The sequence below is a fragment of the Siniperca chuatsi genome, linkage group LG5, assembly GCF_020085105.1.
Source record: "Siniperca chuatsi isolate FFG_IHB_CAS linkage group LG5, ASM2008510v1, whole genome shotgun sequence".
Taxonomy (NCBI): domain Eukaryota; kingdom Metazoa; phylum Chordata; class Actinopteri; order Centrarchiformes; family Sinipercidae; genus Siniperca; species Siniperca chuatsi.
The window spans coordinates 2,055,035-2,078,630 of NC_058046.1; the positions used below are offsets into that span (position 1 = coordinate 2,055,035).

The 23,596-nt window shown below is 42.8% G+C and overlaps 2 protein-coding genes across 3 annotated transcripts in view; one reads left to right on the forward strand and one right to left on the reverse strand.

Annotated features, from left to right (window-relative positions):
- Positions 1-7,898: 7,898 nt before the first annotated feature.
- rnf214 (ring finger protein 214) lies at positions 7,899-13,454 on the reverse strand. Its single transcript, XM_044197576.1, has 6 exons — positions 13,077-13,454; positions 11,761-11,990; positions 11,510-11,643; positions 10,434-10,662; positions 10,032-10,241; positions 7,899-8,834 (listed from the first exon to the last, which is right to left on the reverse strand). The coding sequence occupies exons 1-6, from the start codon at positions 13,198-13,200 to the stop codon at positions 8,037-8,039; spliced, it is 1,725 nt and encodes a 574-aa protein (XP_044053511.1). The 5' UTR covers positions 13,201-13,454; the 3' UTR covers positions 7,899-8,036.
- A 1,705-nt stretch (positions 13,455-15,159) lies between these two features.
- snx2 (sorting nexin 2) overlaps positions 15,160-23,596 on the forward strand; it is a 31,829-nt gene continuing 23,392 nt past the window's right edge. For both annotated transcript variants that reach the window (XM_044197577.1, XM_044197578.1), the window contains exons 1-4: positions 15,160-15,630; positions 21,886-21,997; positions 22,548-22,708; positions 23,234-23,300. In XM_044197577.1, coding sequence (XP_044053512.1) covers positions 15,532-15,630; positions 21,886-21,997; positions 22,548-22,708; positions 23,234-23,300 — 439 coding nt within the window. In that variant the 5' untranslated portion in view covers positions 15,160-15,531. The remainder of the gene's footprint in view (positions 15,631-21,885; positions 21,998-22,547; positions 22,709-23,233; positions 23,301-23,596) is intronic.

Genomic DNA, 23,596 nt, shown 5'->3' on the forward strand with positions numbered 1-23,596 from the left:
TTCCACCCTTTCTCTTCCTCTTTCCTCCTTTTCTTTCAGGGGGGTGGGTGGGGGGGTGAAGTTAAACTGATAAATTAGACCTCATTTATTGGACAACAGTTTGAGTCGATACCCAGGGGCCTCTGCTCCGCAGCGTGGACGAGGCTCCAGAGCCGCTAATTGGTTCGCTCTGTGTGGATGGAGGGGGTGTTCGGTGGGGGCGGCTGGCGAGGCGGGCGGGGCAGACGGGACGAGCGGTGCGTTTGGCCGGCGCTGATGCTCACACACACATCTTGTCTTGCTGCGGATGTCCGCGGCACACGCCACGAAAACCGACGAGACAAGCGCTTGATTTGACAGCCGGGGCGGAGGGGTAGAGAGGTGGAGGAGGGGAGGGGGTGGAGGAGTCATGTATAGATTTTTGTGTCTGTTGTTTTGGCTTATTTGTGTGCTTCTTTTACTCAGTCAATCAAATTTAATTGACACCGCTGGGCTGGGGCCGGGGGGCCCGCGGCATGCTGGGATGACAGGCCTTTAATGCCAAAGAGAGGAGAGGAGGTTCTTCTGCCTGTGAAGGATGGAGGGGGGGTGAGGAGGTGAGGGCGGGGAGGAGGGGCTGAGGGTGACAATTCCTCAGCCCGTCAACAGCATTAATTGATGTAACAACAGCGATGATGGATACTAATAAATACAACCTTTAAGAAAAAAAGTAATTAGATGGCGTCCTGGTCAAACCGCCGCCGCTGACTCCAGACTGATAAACACCATTCGTCTTCCGCGGAGGCCTTCAGACGGACACGAGGCGTCATTTACATGCAGAGCAAACTCAGCATTTGCATGTCGGCCTCAACGCGGAGACAGCAGAGCGCTCACAAGTCCTTCAGTTCGTTTTCCTACAAAGAGCCAAACTGGGCCTTCGATGTTCTTCATCATGAGCTGAAGCTTCTTCTCCGTGTCCGTCGTTCATTACCTGTCTCCTCTCGTCCACAGGTGTGCACCTGTTGGCATCACGCAGTGTGGATCTTACTGACCTTTCAAAGCGCATCCAGTCAGGCTACAGATTAAAGGTGGACAAGACGTTTAGAAGATGAATCTTGCCCGCCCCTCATTAGACCCTGAGCTAGAGTTCTGCATGGGCCTAAAACTAAGATCGGAACCCAGTAGGAACCCACGTCTTTACGAACCGACCCGACTGAACCCAAATGGTACTGCCAGAACTTTAGACCCAAAGCCTACCCGAGACCAGAAGTAATATTTCTGCTTTATGTCATCCATAACTGGCCGTTTCTTCGCCAGGCTGAGGCTTAAATTATCCTCAAGACCCACATAAGCGTCTTTGCAGGTCCACGCAGAGAAGGGTGTTATGGGTAATATTAGGTTGCAGAGGCTCACAGAGGAGCCGACATGCACAAGTTTTAAATCTTGACAATGTGTCGTTTGGACCTGAGCGTCAAACAGGCTGACTGGCTGATCCAAGTCCTGTCGGGACATGGGTTCAAAAGCAAAAACATGTAGATGTTGTTCTTAAAATCCGTGCAAGTATTAAAGAAACAGACACGCAGAAGTCTCTTCCCACTGGGCATCGTGCATTTACTTGCATGTACACGTGACACACACTGATGCAGACGAGAAAGAGAGACACTTCTTAAAAAATGGCACAATCACAGAGAGGAGAGAGAGCCTGAAGCTTTACGCAAGAAAACCATTCAACCCAGACCTGAACCCGACGAGTCCTGACAATGAAAGACAGCATTGCTCTCAGTTAAAGGAGAATCTGGGAACAGCTGGGGTGACGTCTCCGTGTTCCCAGATCTCTGATATTAACTTGGTGACAATGATATTAATATGGAAATTAAAATAAGATTCAAGTTGTAATAAACCTGAATTATCCCAACTCAACTCAAATGACTATTCACAACATTAAAACCAAAGCTAAGCTGCAGCTAAGCCACAGAAATCGAAGCTGTGTGTTACTTACACTTTGAAATAAAATGTCACACACACACACACACACACACACACACACACACACACACACACACCGGTGGGGCACAGGTGTTTCCAGGTTCCCCATCAGAAAGAGAAACGCTTAACGAGTTGACGCAGGTCTTTAATGTTGATCAGAAATGAGGATTGAAATCTGAAGGCGTTAAACCGCTTTAGTTTTTGTCGTAACATCAGAAACTGTCTTTATGAAACGCTGCTGATCAGTAATTACAGGAATATCCACAAATAATTGAACTGTTGAAATTCTATACAAAAGTACATTTTGTGTGTTTGTGAGCTGATCATAATATCAACCTGTTACAGATATTACAAACATTTAACGCGCTTATTAGACTTATGCACTTTACTGTATTAGAAGACCTGGTTTGCGACCTTTTTGTTTGCATTTGGATCTCAGGTTGTGTCTTTAAGGGAGTGACATCATCGGTTTTTGGCTTTTATTGTGTGTCTGTGTTTTCTATTTGATTTGAACTCATATCAGTGAGAAGAAAGTGAGCACACAATCATGAATTACATTGAGAGGTTTTATTGTATTTTTGACCAGTTATAATCTGACCTCGGCTCAGCCTGTTAGTGAAGTTCAGCGTTTATATCGTGAACACAGTATTTATAATGCAGCTGTAATATTGGCAGGTGAACAGATAGCATCAGTACTCAGAGGCATTGGAGGGCTCAAAGCTGAAAACTACCATCTGTTGTAGTCGGATTACACTGACACTTCAGACTGATGAAGCTCTGTGAGCTCGGAGAAAGAAAAGACAAAACTGTTTATCATCAACATGGCTGGCTTTTTCTGCTCAGTACTTCATCCTCTGCATGCTGCATGTCTGCTGTATACATTTCTAATGGAAACATAATAGATTTAGCTGTTCTTCAATTTTTATATTAACATCAGCATCAGTCTGTATTTTGACCTGCAGATTTCTGTAAGTGAATCAAACAAGAACCACATCCATCCAGAAATCAGAACTTTGATATTTGATCAACATGATTAATAAGTGTTTCACCTCATCAAATGATTAATAAGAATTTATGACTAATTCTATCTTTAATAAATGACCAAATGTGATTAATAACCACTGAGAATCAAACATTAAAACACAAGTAAAGATGAGCACTGACCCAGTTTATGTTTTCACCGTATTCACGTTTTTTAGTTACATGCTGAATGTACATGGACTTTTTTTAATCATTTTTGCCTACATTTTATACTTTATATATATTTCATTTTATTTATTTTAATATAGTGTACATTTTCACAAATTAGTTTTTCTTTCTCGCTGTATTAGCCAGCTGCTCCAATTCATATATTTTTACTCAATAAGTTCTTCACATGCTGTAATTTTCAGTTGTGTTGCATCATCTTTGCTTTATTTGTACTTTTATTCTAATTTCCTTTACTTCATCCATATTTGTCTTTGCTAATGAATCACTTCCCTGGAATATTCAACTCCATAACAATAATATACTTTTCAATAATATCAAATCAAATGGAGAACTTACAGGTAACAAAATATGTAAACTGGACTGGAACAAAGTAGGTAAAACCAATTCCAGTAATATAAGATCAAAGAAATCAAGAGACAATTCAAGTAAAATTAAGTTTTAAAAAATATGTTTTAATGAAAGGTTTAAAAGATGATACTGACTCAGCTTCATCTTCCCTTTGCCGTAACACATCAGGATGTATTCGTTATTATATTAGATGAGTTTCGGTTAAAGGTCTTATGATGCAAAGAGTAAACTGAGGCGTTTGTTGTGTTTGTCTCTGCTGCTGTCTGCTGGTCTGTAGTTCCCCTGCAGGGTCAGCGGAGGGCAGCATTGCAGTTTCTAACCTGCTGCTGCAGAAACAAACAGATCTCCAGCAGCAGCAGCAGCAGTTTTGCTCTTTAGCAGCCGTTTGGCATTTAGCTCTTCTGTCACGCAGTCGATTTTGTTGATTCTGAGCATGAAAACAGCAGCGGCACCTTGTTAAAGTGTTTGTTTGGCCTTCAGACTGTTTGTCCCCGGAGGACAAACACACTGAGAGCACATATCATGAATAACCTGCAGCAAAGTGGTGTCTTATTTTAATTTGCCTCTGTAATTGACAGTAGGCTCCGCTTCCTTCTGAGAGCAGAAACAGTTCGTGACCCCGGAGACGAGGCCCAGTGTTGACGATGTTCTGTAAAATGTCAGAAATACACGAGTGTTAAACTCAAAGAGATGATTGATTTTTCCCCCCCGATTTCTTAAAAGTTGTTGTCTGTGTGGAGGCAGGAGGTTTTCAGCAGAGATGTTCTTTAATAAACTGCTGCTTTTCTCTCCTCATACAGACAACAGCTCGTTTACATTTCTGTGTTTTTACCCCCGGGGAGACTGACGGGACTGAGACACGGATTCTGTGGTGACTTTTAGGACAGAAAAACCGGGCCACGCCGAAAGCTGAAGTTTATTGGTGATGTGTGTGGTTGCTAAAACGTTTTCTGTTTTGTGAAAGAAATTGCTCCAGTCTCACAACGTTTCCAGAAACATCTCCGTCTTATCGAGTCATTTCTATGTCACTTAACAACGTGTTAAGTGTTTTACGGAGGACTTTTCCTTTAAACGGACCGTACGGATCACAACATGGATCCTCATGAAAGTTTGGGAGCAGGGAGGACTTTGTCTGTCAGTTATTGTTTCGTAGAGACTCAAACCTCTGATCGCTCATTCTCACTCCTCCTGAATGAAATAATAGTCAAATAAAACTCTCTCATTTCGCTGAGGGGTCCTCCGGGAGCCTCTTAGGGGCCCCCGAGGGTCCCCAGACCCCACTTTGGGAGCGGTCGGTCGGGCCCACGTTTACAGGCTGCGGTAATGATGCTTGTTTGTCCGGCGGTCTGTAAATCACACCGACATTAGAGCTGTCACAGGATCCACTGGAGACACAGCAGACCATCACTAATACCCCGAACCCTGGAGACGCTCCCCGCCGGATCTATAACACCAGCCAGAAAAGAAACCCGCTGCAGTGAGCCTGCAGAGATAAAAGTAGTTTTAAACCAATACAGACCATCTTTAACAGGAACCTCTGGAGGTCCAACTGCAAACTGCAGTTACACAGCAGATCATGTAGGATAAACAGTTTCAACTGTACAGAGAGGAAGGAGGAATGTATTTGTGGTTAAGTTGTCTTTATTTCACTTTTCTACTAATGTCACCACTTCAGTCTGTCAGATTGTTTTCATGCTCTCTGGGCCTCTGGATTTACAGACTGACATAGGTAACGGTGTGACAACGAGAGAGTTTTGGGGTAAAGTTCAACCACGTGTGAAATAGCTGGAACTAGAAGCTTCACTGGGACGTAGTGACTCCTCACGGCGCTCATTAACTACTGTAGCTGCTGAGCAGAAGATGCTAACGCTAATTAGTCACAATAGCTTTCCTGCCGAGAAGCTTCACTAGAAGTCCTACTGACATCACATTTGCTCATCCCTTTCTGTAGGTTGTAAATGTACTGTTGATTGATTTTTATCAGTAAAAGGAAGCCGGCTAGAGGGGCGTGTCCCTGTCTGTGTTTGATTGACAGCAGGTGGCCAGAGTGCCCGTGTTACACCGTAGGGAACCGAACACTGACGGTGCACAGGTGCAGGACGAGACGTGTTCATGTTTGTAAGTTAGACAGGAAGGAGCCTTTAGCAGGAAGCTAACCTGGGTTGTTGTTCAGAGTCTGAGGCTCTTGTGTTGTGTAGCAGGCTGCTGATTGGCTTAGTGTGACCGTCCGCTCTGCCTATGATACAATGCTGACGTCACTGCTTTATGCAAGACTGTGTGTGTATCGAAATATAGTATTCTGTCGAATTAATGCAAAACTAAGGGGCTCATTCATGAAACCAAAACACTTCTGCGTTTTGGTTTCTGATTTTTTCTCAGAGGAGAACACAGGACTAGTGATTTACAGAGCAGATATGTAGCTGTAACAGACTTCTGAGGGTGGAGTAAATCCATGCGAATTGATTTTGCCACAAAATTTCGGTGTTGTACGGTGTATAAGTTGGCCTTAAAATCACAACCTGTTGTTTTTACATTTCTGTTTTTTCGAACAGATGAAACCAACAAGATTCGTTAATCAGCTTTAGAGGTGTTGCGAGGTGCCAGGCAGTTATTTCCCCCTCCTTCCAGTCTTTACCTTACCCCACCTGTGTGCTTAAAGGAATAGTTCAACTTATTTCCGAGCGCGAGACGATCGATACCAATCTCGTGTGTGTTTGGGAGCCAAGAAATTCATATTAAATACAACTGCCACTTGCTATCTAGCGAGAAGTAATACTAATGTCACATTTATGTCGCTTGTTAATCAAGAATTGTTATTTGCCAGCAGTCAGGATCTAACTGTCGGTAGAAACACGTGCATTTTCTCATTCTGGCTCATGCTGATTTCAGATGAAGGGACTTCAATGCAGATAAACACTTTAGCTAAACACTCTGAATTGATGCCTTGAAGCCGGTGCTAGTCACTTTTAGATACAACCTGACCGAACCCAAGTTGTATTGCCAAATGTGAGACCCTCAGAGAGAAAACCCCTCCTGCCTCTCAGGACTGAATCCTCCTGCAGAGCCTCACAGTCTCTCTGATTTCTTCCAGCAACCTCTCCACCTTCCGCAGCATTTTGTCTTTATTTTCCGCAGCGTCCTTCATTCATTACAGCAGCTTTACTGGGAGACGAGCAGCTTTTATTGGCACTGCTGCCTGTAAAATTGGTCAGAGCCGGCCGAGAGACTAACCTTTAAACTGAGAGAGAGAGAGGGAGTGTTTGTTAGAGGAAAGATGGATGTTCAGACAGTAAACAGGAAGCAGTCCACAAATACACACACACACTGTCATTATTTCACACACACAGACTGCAGATAGACACATTTTCAGCACTCTGCACTGTGTGTGTGTTCTGATATTATTGGGAAGCGACGGCTCCTTTAACCTCGCCCATCGACCGCCCAACGCTCCCATTAAGGCTGACTGGGATGTCCACAGGGAGAGAGAATGGGAGTGTGTGTGTGTGTTTGGCCTGGAGGGGAATCTTTAAAAGCCAATAGGTTGTTTCTTGGAGTGTTTATGGGCTGATATAACCATCTGAGTGTTTGTGTGTGTGTATTTATAGTGAAGTATACTGTAAGTGCAGTAGTGGGCAGCCAAGGCCTTAATTTAGCTCATCACAAGAGAAATCCAGGTCTTTATTTCAGACAGTCTATTATGAGAGATATGCCTTTACTTGTTATTTTTGGTTTTATATGTATAACCGATCATATTTCAAATGTTTTCTGATGTTTACTGTTAATACAATCTCAAATCTTCACATTAAAGAAATAGTTCACATTTAGGAAAATTAGCTTATTTCCTTTCTTTCCAAGACTGAATGAGAAATTTGACATAAATCTCACGTCTGTGTATTAAGTAGTCAGGATGGAGTTAGCATAGCTTAGCATAAAGAGTGGAAGCAGGGGGGAAACAGCTAGCATGGCTGTCTAAAGTGGAATAAATGCACCTACCAACACCTCTAAAGCTCATTAACACGTGTCTCATTCATAAGCTGCTGTTGGATCTCGTCTCACTATCAAAAAGAAGCTGACTGTAACATGTTCATGCTAGCATTAGCACATTGCACTAGCTAAATGTTCTAGTAGTGTGTCAATATTTACACTTCTCTCAAACTGTCAAGTAGTGAAAGTTAGCATTACATGTTTGGTTATTTATTTATTCTTTGATATATTTCCTGATCAAAATCACAACTTTCCCGATATAAGACAATTCAAACTCAAACTAAAGTATTGGGAAAAAAAGTATCACTCAGGTTTTTGTTTTCCAATGATACCCAGCCCTAATTAGCATGTTACCGTGTTAAAATTAACATGTTGCTAGCATGCTCTTGTTTTATTACAATTCACTCCTTTACTTTTCTTTAATGATCTTTATTGTAGGTTGTATTTTACAAAAAACATCGGTGGTAAACAGAACCTGAACATATAAAAGTCATTTTTGGAATGTCGCTGATTAGAGTCATGGTTGAAGTTTCACCACCTGGTGTTCTCCGTCACTTCCCCGGGCAGAAGGGACAGGAGTTGTTCTTGCTGGACTGCAGCCACACTCTGATGCAGTCTTTGTGGATGGTGTGGGAGCAGCTCAGTGGGTGGCGGCTCTCTGGATCCACGTGGTTCTGGCACATCAGGCAGAGTTTACGGGCCCCGACAGCCTGACCTCCACCTGCTGCTGCTCTCTGCGAGGGAGGTGCGGGCCTCTGGATGGGGCCCGGGGGTGTGGGCCGGCTGATGGGCCCCGGGGCCACCCTCTCGTTCTGTACCAGCTTGAAGCCGACCTGCTCGATGACCTCCTCCATGGACATGCCAGCCAGCGTACCGCGGGAGCTCTTCACCTGCTGGAGCAGCGACGTCAGCTGAGCCCTGTTGCACTGTGGGAACCGAGCCCCGAGCTTCTCCAGGACCTTGTCTAGTTTGCCGGTGGGGGCGGCGGTGGCAGCGACAGCAGTGGCAGGGGGAGGCGGGGAAGGACCTACAGGGTGGACGGGCTGAACAGGAGGGGACGGAGAGAGACTGAGAGGGGGAGTCATCACCCTCATTGGAGCTTGGATGTGGGGCTGTAACTGGTGTGGAGGTTGGTGTTGGGGTGGGAGGGGGGGTTGGAACTGGTGTTGGAGTGGTGGGTGGTGGTAGCGGTGACGGTACTGGGGATTGTGAGGAGGCGGGTACTGTTGCTGGTAATAGTGCGGGTGTCTCTGGGGAGGGAGGGGTCGGTTCACTGGGTTTGGAGGAGGAGGGGGCATGAACTGAGGGCCGACCAGCGGCTGCATCACCTGACTGAATCTCAGGTCAGCCTGTGGGAGAAAAGAAGTGTCGCTAAAGTTAAATAAGAGAAACCCCTTGAACCCTGATATACCGTTAAAAAAGCTTCAACATTATACAAGAAATATTTTGATAATCAATTAATTGTTCAAGTCATTTTTAAAGCAAACATTCTCTGGTTCCAGCGTCTAAAATGTGAAGATTTGCTGCTTCTCTCTTTTTTAAATCTGTTGTAAATGTGTTAAATCTGATGTGTATCTTTAGACTGTTTTCCAGAAAAGCCACAAAAGAAAACGTGATTTAATGCACATTTCCATCCACTGCTGTATGCAAATATTAGTAGTTTAGCGCATCGAGATAAACCGCGGGTGGAGTTAATTCTCCAGTCGGCGCCATTAAACCACTGCAGAAGAAGACATAACGAGATGATGTCATTAAAAGAGCTCCAGTCAAAGCTCAAACATTGGGAAACCATGTGGGAAACATGGCATTTTTGTTAGTTTCATGTATTAATGTGAAGAAGGTTACGGCCTCCTCATCGCTCCACACACATCTGAGGTTTTCAGCTCTTCACTTGAAGCGTCGGTGGAGTTTCAGTCACGTTTCAGTCACGTCAGTAAGTCTGTTTCCATTTGGTTTTATTCACACATCAACTTTTACACCTCAGACAAGGCGAAAATCATTTTTGCGATATTTAGACATGTTTTTAAAATTTCCGGTGAATGCAAACACACTTGGTGCCGCGTTGGGCTCTGGGAGCGTTTTTCAGTATTATCTCACACTGCCTTAAATATTATATTGTGATATTGATATGTATTGTGATACAGTCTTTATATTTTATGTTTATGATAACCAGACAGTCTGTTTTGGCTAAGTGTAGTGAATTAAGTACCTGAAAAATAAAGGCACTGCATACACAGATGCAAAAATCCAGTAATTTATTTAATGTTGCTATAAAACAGTCCTGCTCACTGATTTGCACACAATGGTCTAATATGCCCTCGTAGTTCCTTGTTGTTCTTATGGAGGTTTAATGAACATATTACGAGTCACTTTGAACAAACGCGTCTGCCACATTAATGTAACAATCAGAGATATTGAAGAGAAAGCTACCTCAGTATAAACAATACGGCAAAATCAACATATACGCCAACCCTGTGTACAACACTGTTACATAATATAGTATATCTGTATCTGCTCACTCCAGTGATTCAGTAAAGTGGTCTTACCGTGGGGACGTGCGGCAGAGACGGCACGTTGATCCTGGGGAGGGACTCTAACTCTCGACCCTGCTGGAGCTGCTGCAGGACCTCCTGGAAACGGCTCTGGAGCTCGGCCTGGTTCCTCCGGACCGCGCCTTCCTTTTTCTCCCACTTCTGCCTCTCAAAAGGGTACTGCTGCGGAAACTCCACCCTGAGAGCGTTCAGGTACTGTCCCACCTGGGACAGGTAACCACAAGATCAACGTCAGAGCGGCTGCAGGGCTTCATGCTCCATGTCTGGCTTTTCTGGACAGTTATTCGTGTCTATCATTGGCTTTATATCACATGATTTTGGCATAAAAACAAAATTTACAGTCAGTGAATATCAGATCAGAGCTTTTACTGTTGATCACAACGTTCTGATGTCTACTTCTCTCAGCCAGGCCTCGATGCGAGCCATGGCGACGTCTCTCTGCTTTTCCACGGCAGCGATCTCATCCTGTAAGGTCAGCAGCTCGGCCTCCTGCGCCTCCTTCCTCACTCGCTCCATCTCCTGCCTCAGCTCGTCCAGCTCCTCCTGCCACCTCCTCTGCTCCTCGCTCTGCTCCTCTGTGAGAGCCGTCAGCTTCCTCTCGTTCTCCTCCAGCTCCTTGGCCAGCCTGGAGAGAGGAGGGAAGACGAAGGAGAGTGGGAGTTCTCATGTTTCTCAGTTCTAACCATCTAAGTGTTTGAACATGTATTGTTGTTTTTAGATTTTACAGAATTATCTTTCTGTAATTGTCCTCTCTTTTAGTGTAAAGTGCATTGAGACACTGCGATTTTACACTCCTAATTAACTTATTTACTCACTAATAGAGTTGCATCGATTAGGCAATTAATCAATCATTTGCCCAACAGCTATTTTGATAACTGACTAATCGTTTTGAGTCATTTGTTTAAAGAATAAATGCCCAAATTCTCTGGTTCCAGCTTCTCAAATGTGAATATGTTCTGGTTTCCTTCGTCTTCTATGATAGTCAACTGAATATCTTTGACTGTCCTCGGTTTCCATCACCCGTCTTTATTTCTCACTACAGTTTGGTATTTTTGGCTTGTAAAAGTTTAAAGCCTGTCACGCCGTTCTCCTGCTTTGCTCTGTGTATAATAACACAGCGAAAAGACAAAAAAATAGCAGAGATTCGACTCGAAGACACAGCGGTCTGCGCTGACCCTCACGGACATGGGCAGATGATGAAATTTACATCGCGTGGACTCTTGTATCTCTAATGTATTCAAGGGGCTCAATAATTATTGGCACTTCTGGGAGGCTTTTATTGTGAAGCAGCTGCAGGTACATGAAGTACACGGTGGTGTTGGGTAAAAGTCCCCTGTGGCTGACTTGTTGCTCGATGTAGAAAAGAGTTCCAAAAGTTACACATGAATAGGCCTCGTCAAAAGATATCACTCAAAACAAATGCCACCGTCCCTCGTCATTTCATTTATTTTCACTTTGTTCTTGGTTTTTACCTGTTCCTCTCCTCCTCCGCTCTGTTCTTCTCTGAGGTAATTTCCTGTTTCTTGGCTAAGAAGTTCTTCCTGGTGGCCTTGGAGTTGTTCAGTTGCAGTTTAACTCGCAGAGACTCCAGTTTGTCCAGAAGAGCCTGAAAACACAGTCACAGTCTGATGGCACTTGTGTTATTGTGTCCTGTTTGTGACCACAGCACCAGACAGTACCTTTAGACAGTGTGTGTGTGTGTGTGTGTGTGTGTGTGTCTCACCTGGTGCTGGCGGGTGGCCTCCTCCTTCTTCTTCTGCAGTTGTTGTTTGTGTTTCTCGTGTGACGCCTCCTCCTCGTCCTGCTTCCTTATCAGACTGTCGTACTGCTCCGTCAGGCTGGAGCTGTACTCCAACATGGCCGCCACCTGACTCTCCCAGTCCGGCTCCGTGTTGACGCCCAACTCTTTTGTCGTGCTGTCCGTCTGCACAGCCTGCACCTTCTGCAGCAGGTCTAGCAAAGGAAACAAGCAGGGGACAAAACCAGTAAACAAGAGTGGAAAATGGGGGAAAATGGCTCAAAAGAGTGTGAAAACTGTCAGTAAACAAAGAGGTTATGATCGGTAAACAAGGGGGAACAACAACTGACTAAATAAGATAACATTACAATGATTTCAAGTCTGCATGGATTCTTCTTCAGAGGAACAGCCACCGAGGCTCATGGGTATTTAGAGACAAGAACAGCATGCATCACATAGTTTAAGTGGCGAGATCAGCTTGCCCTCTCCATCCTCTGTATGGAGAGTGTGAGCTTTCATCTCTATCAAACTGTTAAATGCTCAGGACGAGTCAGCTGATCCCTCTCTTATAAAATTGGTGCGGCAGATGTTTTAACCACTGACGTTTGGGTGGGATAACGTCACTCAGTGTACTTTATTTTTAATTTTTATGTGAGCTTGCCTTGCATGGTGAGTTTTGGCATATTTTTATTACATGTTTTATGTATTTCTTCTGTTTAAGTCCTTGTGTGTTCTGGCCACCAGTTTCCCCTTCAGACAAAAAGGTTAAAGCTGAAAGGCTATATGATATTATTATATTATTATTAATGCATTAACATTTAAGCAGCAATGTCTTATTGCAGCTGGTTAAAGTGGAGCTAACTTTATAATACTATATACACACACTACTATTTTCCCCTCTGAAATGTAAAGAGGGATTTATAAAGCAGCATAAATGGAAATACTCGAAGTACAAGTACCTAAAAGTTTAACTTAAGTACAGTAACTAACTTCAGCAAATGTGTAAAAGCAGCATCATAACCTGTAAAGTATATAAAACACCAAAATCAAGAAAGCATATTTGGTGACTGATTTAACTGCTGTCAGTATCTTGTGCCCTGTTTTCACGCCACAGCAGGAGCATCGTGACCGCGAGCTGGTAAAAATCTGCCGGACTTCCTGTTTAATTCCGGGAAATCTGGAAACGGTCTGGGTCTAACTTAACGTTGCTTCTCAGGTTGTGTCTCTGCTATTTACCTTTAATGACAAGAAAGTAGTTCAACTAAATAATGAAAGTTAGATAAAGAGTGACATGACGTTACCTTCCACTGTCATGTTTGCTAACGCTAGCTCCAGGTCCTCCTCTTCCTCCTGGGTTAGCTGCTGGACTTCGTACTCTTCCTCTGAGACCATGCTAACGTTAGCTGTCTCCCCGCTAGCGTCCATGCTAACAGAACTACAGAACTGAAACTTAAAAGATAAACCCTGCTTGGTTAGATTTTCTGGCTCCGACCAGAGCCGATATAAACACAGCGACAGCGGTAACTCTCTCAGCACCAAAAACGCTCTTTAAAATAACATTTTAGCTATGTTAGCTGCTGTTAAACTCCAGTTTACAGTTAGCGCCACTGCACGCAAATTCCAAAAATTCGGTGATCCGGGTATTTCTTCTTCTTCTTCTTGATGTTTTATGGCGGTTGGCAAACAACGTTACGGTGCATTACCGCCACCAACTGGACTGGAGTGGATCGGGACTCTTAACTATACATTCACTAATTCTAATAAACAAAAAGAAAATGAGAAAAAATAAAATTAAGAAAATAAAGTTATATTCTCTCTATCAAGTTCGTTCTCCTAAGGTGTTAAAACAAAAATAATTAACACTTCCCCCTAAAACTTATTTGTAAAAGATCACGTAAATCAAAGCTCAGCTTCACTCCTTTCAGGTTCAGTGTCAGTCCTCTTCTCTCAGCATCATATTTTGGACAGCAAAGCATACCGAGTTTCTTCTTGATCACAAAATTCACTCCTTCCTGTATTATTTTAAATAGTGTTTAATCCTGTATGACCGAAGCGGAGCCTGGATATTATAGTTATATTATTATCATACCTACTTTTCTTTAAAGTTCCTTCCTGTTCTCTCTTCTTCTCCACTGCTTTCGCCATCTTTCTTTCAACTTATGCTTAGTTGTGGTCTTCATTTCCGTTTTTCCTAAAGGTTACTGTGATTAGTTTTTCATTTCCTTTGATTCCTATATGTGCTGGTAATGATCCGGCTATGCAAAATGTATCAAGAACCTTATTGAATGTTGCAGAACGTTAGCAGCTGTAGAATTAAACATAAAGTTCACAGTGGAACAGAAAAAGTATAAAGAATAGTAATAAAAAATAAACAGAGATTGTTTAGCAGTGGTGGACGAAGTATTCCAATCATTTAGCTACTTAAGTAAAAGTAGTGATACCACATAGAAATACTCAGTTACAAATAAAAGTCCTGCATTCAAAGTAAAAGTATCAAAAGTAAAAGTATTCGTTCGTCAGATTGGGCTCCGTCAGTGTCATATCATTATATTACTGGACCGTTATTATGGATGCATCAATATGTAAACTGTACGTTAATGTTAGTTAATCTATAACACAGCATCATGTCTTATATTGTGATCATCATCTGAAAACTAACCAGTAACTAAAGCTGTCAAATAAAAAAGGGGAGTAAAAGTCTGAGCAGATAAAAACAAAACCAAAGTATTTAGAAAAATAAATGAAGCAACTAAAAATGAACTGTCCAGATGGTTTTTTGGGGAATAAAAAGTACGATATTAAGATTTACAAAATGACCATATTCAGAATTTACTTATGATTTATTTTTTTAACTTACGAATTTTATCCAATTACACGGACAAAAGTTATTCAGCTTGGATATATGTTAATGGCATTGGCTTTATTTATTATTTAAAGTTTTACTTCCAATCATCTTTTCTTCTTCTTTTGTGTGCAACATGTTCGCTGGGGTGATGAACTATTTAAAAGGGGAAAAGATTCAAAGTTCATTAGTCCAAAAACCCCCCCAACGAAACTGCAGCCCACTGAAAACTCTAAGTGATGGTCTACAAGAGTCCTCCGCACAGTGCCATGGATATAATGCTATATAATTAGGAAAAATACTAAATTGTTTGAACCTTTTAATCATTTTATTTAATGTTTAGCCGATTTTTAAAATTTAATTGTTTTTACATAGTCTATCTTTTAATCATTTTATTCAGTGTATAAAATGTAATCGGTTTAGTCTATCTTTTAATTGTTTTATTTTATTTAGGTTTTATTATAAACATTTAAAGTAACTTCATTATTATTGTGTAAATTCTTTAAAAAAAACAACCTAAAAACTAAAAACGGCCAAATTTGGAGATAGTGAGTAGTTTTTGAAAACAAAACAAAACAAAAAAAACCGTGTAATTTGTGTGAATTTGTAAAAAAGTAAACGCCTCCTAAGATCAGGGTTAAACCCGAAACAGGACACGTGTTCATGTTTTTCTTTATTAGACCTGGAAACGTTTCGGTACCAGGAAAGAGCGGCGGAGTGAGACCTCTTCTCTTTGCCTCCTCTCTGGCTCCCGTCAGGACTCCAGTCAGTCACATGACAGCGCTGGGAAAACCTCCTGACTCCCCGCTCCTCCTCCTCCTCCTCCTCACTCTGTCAGTGTGTGTGTATATGTGTGTGTGTGTCTGTTAGTTAGCTAGCTGTTAGCTCTCATCAACCGCAGGAACGACGCGAACATGGCGGACACAGCCAGGGACCCTCCGCCGGAGCACACCAACTTCCATGAGCTGGAGGACGGGGAGGACCTGTTCCTGGAGCCGGCTGCCGCACAGGAGGTGAGGAGGAGGAGGAGGTGGAGGTGATGAAGGGAGGCCGAGGGGAGCTGAGGCAGGCAGGGCGTGATGCTTCCAGCTGACAACAGATGAAAACTTAAGAGGAGGGGGAGCGGGCAGGGAGGAGACCTTTCAGACCGTTAACGTTCATTTTTTTGAATGAGGTTTGGTGTAGAAGCTTCTTTCTGTTTTATTCAGCCCAGCATTCAGCAAAACCGCCGTTTAAACGCATACATGCAGTATGTAACAACACTAACGGTGGCCTTCAAAGCGACAGTCACGGGAGCCGAGGAGGGTCATGTTTGCGCAGAGAAAAACGCAGAATAGGTGTGTGTTGCTCGCCGTCAGGTGACAGTCACACAGGTGCTGGCGATGCATTCAGGGCAGACTGGAAAAATGGGAAAACCAGAACAGTTAAGCAGATTAAAGTCTCTCCTGTGTTTGTGTGTGTGTGTGTGTGTGTGTGTGTGTGTGTGTGTGTGTGTGTGTGTGTTTGTGTGTGTGTGTGTGTGTGTATGCCTTTTTGTATATTTGAACTAATTAAAGACAGGTTGAAGTTTGGAAGTTGCAATAATAGTTTTTATAAGTCATGGTGGAAGCCACAGAAAAAGCAGATAATCCAGCGGGTAGTTGTGTCCTCACAGTGTTTTAACACAGTGTTATGATGACTCTCTCTCTCTCTCTCAAAGTTAAAAGTTAAAAAAATACTCAAAACGACAAAAAGTGGCCAAATATCAAGAGCACATTTCAGTAAAATGCAACACAACAAACTGCAGCCGTACACATTCCCTTGGACTTGAATCCCTAACCTTTATTACACAGTCTGAATAAAACTAAACAGCAAAGGCTTCACAAAGGTAGTTTCTTCTGCGGGGTTGTTGTGCTGGATTGGGCTTAGATTGGTGTCCGCGCCCTCGGTACAGCCCTTGGCTTTGTAAAACTATGTTTTGCATTGTTGGGGAGAGAATCGGTGCCACAAAAACTGCCCGTGTGATGAAAACTGTTCATTTTATTGACTTTCTTTTGACAGAAAATCTCAGGAGCACGTTTCAGCTTTTCGGAAACCCTGTGTGAGGAAGATGCATTGACTCAAAATCAACTTTATTGGCCAAAAGAGCAGTGTACTGACCAGTTAGTTAAGCAGAACCAAGTCTCACTACTAATATATGCAGATGACAACCAGTTAGTTGTTCTTGTAGATCAGCACCCAAAGGATCAAAATGGGGTTTTCTGATCTGCTTCACAGTTAAAAGGAATTTAACAGTGGCCGTTATACGGAGGTGGGACGTGAACCACGGCTTCCTCTGTCTAAGTCACATGCTTGTGCTCGGGCATCGCTGCTGCTAGCATGAAGTTAATAGCACTGGTGTAACTTTTATTTTTTTATTTTTTGTGTCCTCAGTGCCTCCATCAAGCTCCCTAAAGCAGATGTTTAGGTGTGGATATTAGATAAGTGGTGGTTTACAAATGGTCGGTCGGAGGAGAGATACTGTCTGTACAGGGCATCTTTTGAAATTGCAAAAGTTCAGATATTTGATTGATTTAATACAGAGAAGCCGCGCTAACTGGTAAAAGGTTGACTTTTCTTTTGTGGTTGAAAAACATTTTCCCTAGAAGAGCGTCGTGTTTTTTTATCTGATGCAATGTGTTCTCCATAAATACAACACATGCACACGTTTAACTGCAGTCACGTTGACTTTGCGCTCCTGCTGGCTTGCGTTAGCTAACCGGGCTTGTTGGAGGACTGACGGAGGACCTAGAGCACTGCTGCAGTTTCTTCTGGAAATCTCAGCTTCTGCTTTTGAGTTTTAGTGGTTTAGAATTTTTAAAACTTGCGTTTATTTCTTCCGCCAACATTAACGCCTGAACCCACCACGACGCCCAGATGTTTACGTCTGGCCCGTGAGAGTAACCCTCCAAACAGGAGTAAGCGGATACAGAAACATGAATGAATGAACAGTTTGGTTCAGAACAAGATATCTCAACCACAGTGTTTTGTTTGCAGTGTCAGCGCACTAAATTACAAGAGGAAACCTATACGTGTGGCTAGATATGTTAGTGAAAATGCTTTTTTTTTTTTTGCTTGTGATTTGGGTGAATTAACCCTTTAGGAGGAGGAGTGAGACCTCTGTCTCTGAAAATATCTCAGATTTAAAACAGTTTAAAACAGTTTTCTTATTTGGAAAAAAAAAAAAGTTCTTCAACTGTGTTGTAACTTCAGCTCAGAAACAAACCGGCGCCAGGCTGCAACACTTTCACTCACACACACACACACACACACACACACACACACACACACACACAGGCCTGTTTTTCTCTTTTCGTCATGTCAGCACTCTGGATTTCATTCCTGGTGATATTGTTTTCCTTGAGTGTCACAACAGCTCTCTTCAATGACCTGTGTGTGTGTGTGTGTGTGTGTGTGTGTGTGTGTGTGTGTGTGTGTGTGTGTGTGTGCGCGCCAGTCATCCACTTCCCCTGTAAGGAACAGAATGAGGCTGGTGTGTTTTCATGACCGACACGCTGCTTCACAAGGACCAATAAACAGATGAAGGATGTTGAACACACACACACACACACTCTCTTACAGTCTGAGCACTTTAAGGTGGACTGGGGTTAAGTGGAGTGTTTAATAACCTCTGACTCGTTAGCATTTAAGGTTTTAACAGTTACACTGCCGTTTGTCTGACCCGGACTCTGGCCTGAGTGGTCGGCTGGACTCTTGGTTAGACGTCACTGGTTTCTGTAGCTGTTCCCAGTTTACTTTATATGTGATTCAGACACTTTATTAATAGAGAATTGAGTGAAGTTGGGTCAGTAAGAGATTCGTAATGCTCAAAGTTTGATATTTAAAAGTGTCAACGGTTTATTAGTTTTCTCTTTGTTGAATCCAGATCAGATTTTAGAGGTTCGACCTGCGTTCTGTCTGTTTTACTGAAACCAGGTGGACTGGATCTGACTTTTCCTATCAAATTCGTTTGTAGCTTCACAGTTTTCTTTAACTGTCTTAATTTTGGTTTTTGGAGTGTCAAACTGTGTGTGTGTGTGTGTGTGTGTGTGTGTGTGTGTGTGTACAGTGTTTCCTCTGACCTCTTTGTGTGTTTGCTGAGTAAGGAGAGAGGAAGCTCCTCGTTATCATCACTCATTTCCTCTTCCTCCACACTCTCCTCCATCCTCTCCTCTTTCTATCCACTCAGCGAAAATCTTCCTCCGCTCCAGCTGTGAACGGGGCTGTGAGTTTGTCCGTTCAGATGTTTTTATGAAGCAGCACACACACACACACACACACACACACACACACACACACACACACACACACACACACACACACACACACACACTGAAGCTGACCAGAGAAACCTCCAAAGTTTCATTTCACAGGCTTCATCTAAAGTCCGATATTTAGCCCAAAAACGGAGCCGGTTTGTACGTTTTACCTCATGCAGCGGTCTGTTTTGTCATGTCACGTTTTATCTTACTTGTGGATGTTAAATAATTTTCTTTATAAATGATTACAAACTGGACAAAAAAGTATTTTCGTCGTTCACTTTTAACGGAAACTCGACTGACACTCAACAACTGGCCGTCGGTTACAAAACAGCTTTTTAACAGCGGCTTTTTGCTGCAAAAACATGCAGGACTTATACACTAGTTTTAAAAATGTATCATGGGGTGAATATTGTGTCGAAAACACGAGACAGATGCTGAACCTTTATCTTCAGGCTGTAAAGGTGTCAAATTTTGTAGTTATTAACAGGTGCTGGTGTTTCCTCATATTGATTGTAGATTGTCCTTCACAGTTTGGTGCAGAAATGACTTCTGTGCTTAAAGAAAGACGTGACTAAAGTACAAGATACAGTGAATAAGATTATTTGGGGAAATTTCAAATGTTTTTTTGTTTTGTTTTTTTTTTTCTTCCAGGTTAAATTCCCAGGTGTGCAGCCAATGGCAACGCACGAAACACAGATGAGTTCGATGTAACGAGCTTCAGTCAGAGTGTTAGAGTGTTAGAATTAGTTCTTTGAGGTTGTAACTCGTAATCAATGTTCAGAAAGCTCTCCAGTCCATGTGTGTGTGTGTGTGTGTGTGTGTGTGTGTGTGTGTTATAAAGTTGCGACACACTCTGCACATGTGATTCAGTAACTGTCGACTGCTTTGTGCAGATGTGCAACAGAGAAGGAATGTCTGAAGTTGGTTTCCAGTTGTTGGTTCCCTTCTGGAGTTTGAGTTTGGAGCTGGTTGTTCACCGGCTCGGGGGTTTAGTGCCCTGCTGACGTTGTTGCAGGAGATTGAAAATAAAGAAGTGGTTCTCCGCTGTTCTCGCATTAGGCTTCACATTTCACCTTTCCAGTTGTTCAGTCCAAAAATAGCACTGCATTAAAAAACCGTGAGGGGCTGCGTGGGTGGGGGCACGTTGCTGTATGTACTGATGAGACATTGAGAGTAATTGACCCATGAATCTGAAGGCTTATCAGAGGGCAAAACAAACACTGCACAGAGGTTTCTAACACTGTGAGGCCGGATTTTACTGCTCTGGATTAGTTTATCCTACGTCTATGTGGTTGTCATGTAAACAGCAGAAACACAGCGCTCATGTTGCAAAGAGATCGACCCGGAATGTGAGCTCGCACATTTTTGATCGGCTAAGTGCGTCGCCCAATAAAGTTGAGCCGGGTTCACACTGAAGTACCTGCGATCGGTCGCAGAGGAGAACAGTACGGACACTGTTTGTGCAGAAATGAACATTATGTAAGTCGTCTTCATGTATCCGCAGCGTTTTCATTCAGCAGCTGGGTTTTGCATGTTTTTTTTTTTTTTTTCTGTTGTTTTACTTTTTATCCTTGATTGGCCCCTAATCCCCCCCGTTGGTGTGAAGGGGCACCGGATGCTCGCTGTTTGTGCTCGCTGTTTGTGTGTGCTTTAGTGGTTAGCGTTAGAGTAATTTGCAGTCATTGTTTTTCTATCATATATTGTTATTTTCTCTTTTGGAGACTACAGCCATACTCGCGCTCAGAGTCATCCTGCCACTGGCACGTATATGTCTTTGACTGGAATCATATCCATATCTGCCGACCTAGCCTTTAGTTATAACTAGAGATTTTGGTTTCTTTAAAACAAATCTGTAATCAGTACTTTACTTTAATGATCTCTGAGAATTACTTTGATGAAAACCTGCTTGAACCTGTTCATCCTCGGATGCAGTAGCAGCTACAAACACATTTCCACAGGCTGCTCAATGCGCTAAAGCATGAATGTGATCAGTAAATGTCGTTGAAATCTGGCCAGAAGTTTTCAAGATGTCTTGTCAAAGTGGGCGTGCACCTTTAAACCACACAGACACGATCCTTCTGTGTCATTTTATTTGGAAGAAAACCCACAGGCTCTGCTGCTGTCACTTTGCTGCTGTAACTGTTATTATCTGGAATATTTGTGCTGCTTGCGCAGTATGACTGATTACACCGAACTCCCTCTGATGTCATAGCGTTAGTGAGTCATTCCTGATCTGCTTCCCTGGAAGGAGCTGTGCGATGTCACATGATCAGGGCCTCGCCGCTGATGATCGATCAGTTTTACCTTCAGTGTTTGTGGAGCAGCTGGCAGGCAGGAAGTTCTGTGGTCCAGCAGGATGGATGACACAAGCTGCTGGGAGCTTTTTTCCTTCTTCTTCTGTAGAATCTGTTGAGTCTGCACAGCTCCTGTACAGATGTGACCGCTGCTCTGCTTCCTCCGCTGCTGTAAAGGGGTCAAAGTTGAGATACTTTGCTGTGACGGTGAAATAATGCAGCTCGGGTACTGTGGGCCTCAGAGGACGGGAAATAATCTAGAATAATGAAGTTTAAATGTCAGCGTGCATGTTCAGCTACCGATGAATATTTAAAGGGGAGTCCTGTGGCCCTCGCTTCATAGATGCAGAATGGAGGACTTCTACTATGGCTGCATTCAGTAAACTTTTAATTGATAAAGTGCCTTAATAATGAAGTGATAGCCTATCCGTGATTGTAGAAGGTCAGCTCTTACTACACCAGACCTGTAGAAATGTATTATCTAATTATAGAAACTGACCAAACTTCACCAAAACAGACAAATGTTAGTAACAGTCAAGGATAAAACACCAAATACAATGTCAGCATCACATAAACAATCTATCAGAGATGAAGTAAAGGATTTAAAATATCTGTGCGCAATAAACTCTTCCTACTAATGATCTGCACGAGGAGTGACATATATTTGTGTGTGTGTGTGTGTGTGTGTGTACAGTCAGAACCAGAACCAGAACCAGCCAGTCTACCTGCTGAAGACATCAGCACCAACTCAAACGGACCCAAACTGGATTCACTGTTCGATGACGATCCAGAGGACCTGTTTGCAGGTACAAACACACACACACACACACACACACACACACTGGCTCACACACACATACACACTAGGGCTGGGCAAATGTGTATATACTGTATAGATATCGATATTTTTATATATATATATACAGTAATTCTTTTAAACTTAAACAATTACTGTGATAAACGAGGTAAAAAGACATTGGTGGTTTATGTTGATGCTTCAGTGACGTGACGTTTGGCACAAAACAGATGAGCAAACTATATCAGAACATTAAAAGAGACTAAAAGTCTTCTCCTCAACAAGGTCAAATGTGTAGATACTCACGTGACGTCACGTGTCTACAGCAGCACACGGAAAGGCGAAGCAGGAAAAGCTGTACGGGACTGTACAGCACGTGTGTCATTTTCTACTTGCTTCTCATTCTTGTCACCTTTTGTAAATACGTTGGGTTTTCACTTTCTGAATCTTCCACTGGGGAACGTTAAGCTTAAGTAATTCTTTAAGCTCGGCAGAAGTACTGCCTTAGTTTACGTCATGACATGTGGAATCCCACAGCCTTTGTGTTTGTCCTGTCACAGAGGCCACAGAGGAGGTTTCGTTGGACAGTCCAGGGAGAGACGTCCTGCTGTCTGACGGCCCGTCACCCGCCATCACCCCCATCACCCCTCCCACCTCCGTCATCACCCCTCGCATTGGCTTCGCCCACGACGACATGTTCACACACTCCTCCTTCGACGAGGTGACTGCACTCACACACTCACGCCGGCATGTTTGCAAAGAAACACTTAGATTTGTTTTATTGTGAATCAAAGTTCGCCCAGATTTGGAGACATTTTGCTGAAACCAGAATTACTTGTATCATTACAATGTATTATTATACTGTACATACTTATCATCAACTGGTTAATCCACTTTGTACTTTACACTTAATTTTATACTCATTTTATAATAAAGTATACCCACTTGGTACTTAATTTATCTGACCTGTACCCCATTATGCTGCTTGTTAAGCTGCTCTGAAGCGTGACAGTTAGCTGTTTTAACTTCCAAGAGTTTGTTTTAGATTTTGCTAATCAATAATTTAATGATCTGACTCTGATACTTTCACAATTACATTCTTCATATACATATAAAGCGAGAAAGAGAAAAAGTGTATTTTTCTTCATTTAAGATTTCTTGTTGTGTAGCTGCTGTCATTATATACTGACTGAACTTTGCTGTAGGAAAACATGCAGCGACCCTGTTTTGTTCGTGTTTTCCGCAGATTGAAGAGGAGGAGGGCGGCGATTCATTCGACATGCACATATCAGTGTCTGACCCTGAGAAAGTTGGTGAGTACACAATGATTTCACATCCCTGTAGTCCTTGGAATATCCTGGATCATCCTGGATTATCCTGGAGCAATGAGAGGTGTGTTTCAGACAAGGAAAGATCAGAGAAATCCCACTAACATCAGTGAATTTTACAGTTTTTACTGCAAAATGAGAAAAAGGGTTTCCCAATTAGTTTCTTGAAGTTGATGATTTCCCTCATTTACCGGGGACATTCTCAGTCAGTGCTTGTGTTTCTACAAACTAAGACTACATTTCCCATCACCCCCCATTTTCTTCTTGTCCTGCCTCTCCCC

What these genes read in the sequence shown, in the direction of transcription:
- rnf214 (XM_044197576.1), bottom strand. Translation starts at nt 13,200, where the DNA reads ATGGACGCTAGCGGGGAGACAGCTAACGTTAGCATGGTCTCAGAGGAA. An exon ending in AGCAAACATGACAGTGGAAG is followed by an intron (nt 11,991 to 13,076) that starts GTAACGTCATGT and finishes TTCCTTTGCTAG; the next exon opens with ACCTGCTGCAGAAGGTGCAG. An exon ending in AGGCCACCCGCCAGCACCAG is followed by an intron (nt 11,644 to 11,760) that starts GTGAGACACACA and finishes CTGTGTTTTCAG; the next exon opens with GCTCTTCTGGACAAACTGGA.